This window comes from Fonticula alba, assembly GCF_000388065.1.
Source record: "Fonticula alba strain ATCC 38817 unplaced genomic scaffold supercont2.32, whole genome shotgun sequence".
Classification (NCBI taxonomy): Eukaryota; order Rotosphaerida; family Fonticulaceae; genus Fonticula; species Fonticula alba.
The window spans coordinates 1-3,745 of NW_009243002.1; the positions used below are offsets into that span (position 1 = coordinate 1).

Genomic DNA, 3,745 nt, shown 5'->3' on the forward strand with positions numbered 1-3,745 from the left:
GGCGCGCGCGCGCGCCGGGTTTCCTTGGGCCTCTCAGACCATGTGCTGACCCGGGGGGTGATGAAAAATGAAACGCAGCGAGGGTGCTCTCAGCTCCGAGGCTGCCAAGGCCGCGCTGCCATTGGAAATTGCGGCGGCCCTGGATCGCGGGGAGTTGGCCCTGGCAGCCAGTCTGATCGCCGGCAGCGAGCACCAGAAGCTGGACACGGCCGATGGCTCAGCCTCACTGGGAGGTACAGACACGATGCTTCAGCCGCTTCGCCAGCGCCTGCTGGCGGCCCTGTCGCAACGCCTACGCGAGACGCTTCTCCTGTCGGCCGAGGCGCTGGACCGGCCGCTGGCTGTGCAACCTGGCGACGCGCTTGCCGACCCATCAACCGGCGCCAGCCCCACCCCAGGCGCCGGCCGCCTCGCCACACCACAAGCCCTGATCCAGGATGCGGCATTGGCCTATCGGTGCCTGTCGGCCCGGCGCCCCGCCGTCGATGCGGCCTTCATCAGCCCGTACACCCAGTTCCTTGTGGCGGTGGCGGCGGCGCGCGCGGCACCGGCAACGAGCGCCTGGCGCCAGCTGGTGACCCAATTCCAGGCCCGCGGGCCGGAGTCCCCCTCCGCCACGCCGCTGCTTGGAGATGCCCTGGCTGCTTGGCTTTTGGGCCAGGTGGCGCCAGGCGGGGCGGTTCCCTCTCTGGCTGCCTGGCTCCAGGCGTCCGGTTTGCTGCCGTCCCCTCGTCGGGATGCCTCCGCCCTGCCTGCATACCCGGGAATCATTTCCAGCTCGCCGATGGACCTGCCCGCCGAGCACTCCCTGCATGACTATTGCATGGCCTTGTTGCGATATGTCTTCCACTCGACGGCTCCGGCGACGGCCGGTCTTCCCCCCGGGGGCGAGGTGGAGTCTGTGGCCCCGGCCTCCGGCGGCCTTTCCTTCTCCGACCTGGCCGCCAAGTTGGACATTGTATGTTGAGTGCCGCCGTGCCATGCTGCTCGTGTGCCTCGCCCTTCTTTTCGAGGCTCCTCCCCGCTCATGCTCTAACCTTTGTCATGGCCCCCCTCCGGGGGCGGGGCGGATGGACGCGCGAATGATCGCGGCACAGCATGCGGCCACAGCCATCATGTCCTCACTCAAGTTGCAGTATGTTTTCCTCTCCCTCGGGCCCGACTTTGCTCGACTGGACCTGGCCCAGGAGATGGGCTTCGTGACTGGGGTCTGTCACCGGGTGGCTCTCCCCCGGTGGGGGGATTCCCCGGACGCTTGCTGCCCGGTGCCGCTCTCCGGCACGGAACACTTGCTGCTGGAGTCGGCCAAGTGCGTGCCTAGCCGTTGCATGACATGCTATCGCCCTCCCTCACTCCCTCCTTTCCCCCTCGCCATACCGTCACCCCTTTTCTGCCTCACGGGACCTGACCGCCATGTTGCCATTTGAACAGACCCTTGCTGGCGAATTACTTGACGCTCGAACGAGCTGAGACGCGAAATCTGCTGCTCCTGCTGGTTCGAGAGATGGGCAGCCCTTCGTCCGGCATTGCCGAGCCTGTCCTTCTGGCCGGGTCCATCACTCCAGTCAGGCCTCGTGAGGGGGAAGCCACCTCGGCCTTCGAGTACCTCCAGCGCCTCTACCGAGCGGCTGAGTCTCCCTATGCTTTTTGCTTCAGCGCGTGCGTGACTCTCTCCCTCTCTCTCTCTCTCTCTCTCTTGTTCTCGCTCTCTCGCTTTCTCTCTCCCTCTCTCTCTCGCTCTCTCCCGTTCTCTTTCTCCATGTCCCCCCTCACACACACCTTTTCCTTTTGGTCATCTCTTGCTGCCTTTCGCTGTTTGGGCCACCCCCTGTCCTTGCTGCTGATACGCCCATGTGCAGCTTCAACCACCTGAGCGAGTATGCGATGCAACGTCTCCGGCGCATCTCTTGTGGAGTGCAGATCTCCCAGACTCTTTCAGTTTTAAGCACGGCCCTTCTCGGTGCGTCCCCCCCCCCCTCCCCGGCTACCTGGGTCATTTCTGTTTCCCACCTGACCAATCTAACACCCGGGACTATGCGCCGGTGCCTGAAGCTACCCTCCTTCGTGCGATTCTCGAGGTCGAGGCATACACTCTCCCGCCATCGGCCTTCGCCCGGGCCACTCGGGGTCAGAGCTTCCCCGCCCTGGCCGGGCTGCCTCGACAGCATGTTCACACCGCCATCGAGGGGGGCTCATGCATCGGGCAGTACTTGGTCCCGCGGTTTTTGGTCCCAGCCGCGGAGCGGGTCCCGGTCGGCGGGCTCAACAGCCAGCTGGCCTCCATCGGCATGGTTTTGCAAGACGTGGCCGGGGGGCTTGGCACCGACATCGTGCATGGGTTTGCCTCGGCCAATGGCCAGCCAGCCGACATCGACTTCAGCCTGGTGGAGGCCGCATCGCGTAGCGGCCTGGATCAGAGCATGGCCTTCCTGCGGGCCTTCCGCCAGCATGCCGTGCCTCATATCACCCTTCCGGAAGCCCTGAAGGCTGCCTTTTCCGTGCGTGCCAATGGGTCACTGTGGCTCCCGGGACTTGCTCCCCTTTGCTGACCCACGAGCGCCTCTCATTCGTCTCTCCCTGTCTCTCTCTCTCTCTCCCATTCTCCTTCGCTTGCCCCAGGAACGCGAGTTCGACACCCTGGGTGCCTTGCTCCAAACATCCAACGACTTTGGCTCACCGGACCTTCGTCTCAAGAGCTGGATTTCCAAGATTCGCACCCTCCTGCCGAACTCCGATACCGACCTGGTACGTGCACTTAGCCACGCACATCGAGGGAGGACGAGAGACATGCTTACAGTTCCGGTCTTCCTTCTTCTCGGCTTCTCTCCGTCCCTGGCGCTTGGCGGCCATCCCTCTCACACACAACCACGTCCCATTCTGTCCGCCAGCTTCGGCGACTGCTGGCATCTTCCGAGGGATCGGCCTTCAGTGGTCCCACCAGTCGGCCAGAACTCTCGGCTATCATCGAAATCTGCGATTGGGCTGTCTTGCGCGCGCAGAATTCCGCCATTCTGGCAATTGTCATGCCGGTGCTGTCGGCGCTCTCCGGTTCGTGTCTCTCTCTCTCTCTCACACACACACACACACATGCGCATACATCTATATATAGCATCCCTTTCGACTCTCCCGCCGCTTTGGCCTCCCTGTCGGCCCCATCTCATGTGTGCTCACCGATGGTTTGGTATGGCCCTCGTAATTCGCGGGGGGGGGGTGGGTGGTCCTCTCTCATCCAAAGGCGTTCTGAAGGCCGGCAAGTGGCAGCCCGGTGGCGCGCTGTCGGGAGATGATGTGCCTGCTCCATCGGACCTGGTGACCAGTGCCGGGCAGCACCTCCTCCAGGTGCCCGACATGCTGGACCCCTATGATGCACCCTTCTTCAATGCCACCGAGGAAGGGGGTGATCTATTCGGTGTGCCCGATCCCCGCGAGGAGCAGGGCACTGTGACCGACAGCTTTGGTCAGGCTCGCGTTCCGGTGGAGGACAGCTGTCCTCGACCTGGTCGTCTGGCCATCCTCTCTTTCCGGGCTGATCTTCTTCGTGGACAGCTGGCTGCCGCGTCCTCTGCGCCCGGCAGCCTGACCGGTGCCAGTGCCGCGGAGGAAGATCCCGCCGCTCAGCCTGCCGATGCCGGGGACTATTTGGACGTTTGGATCAAGACGGTATGCTTGGCAGTGGCCGATGCCTGTCGGAATGCAGCCATCTTTTCACAAGTACGCACCCCAAGCCCGAGAGCGGCGCTGCCCC

General features: G+C 63.8%; 1 protein-coding gene across 1 annotated transcript in view; it reads left to right on the forward strand.

Moving 5' to 3' along the window:
• Nucleotides 1-67: 67 nt before the first annotated feature.
• H696_06218 (hypothetical protein) overlaps nt 68-3,745 on the forward strand; it is a gene marked incomplete at both ends in the record, with an annotated part of 4,419 nt that continues 741 nt past the window's right edge. The window contains 8 exons of the mRNA XM_009499964.1: nt 68-958; nt 1,098-1,309; nt 1,432-1,659; nt 1,860-1,960; nt 2,053-2,498; nt 2,620-2,745; nt 2,889-3,048; nt 3,236-3,711. Coding sequence (XP_009498239.1) covers nt 68-958; nt 1,098-1,309; nt 1,432-1,659; nt 1,860-1,960; nt 2,053-2,498; nt 2,620-2,745; nt 2,889-3,048; nt 3,236-3,711 — 2,640 coding nt within the window. The remainder of the gene's footprint in view (nt 959-1,097; nt 1,310-1,431; nt 1,660-1,859; nt 1,961-2,052; nt 2,499-2,619; nt 2,746-2,888; nt 3,049-3,235; nt 3,712-3,745) is intronic.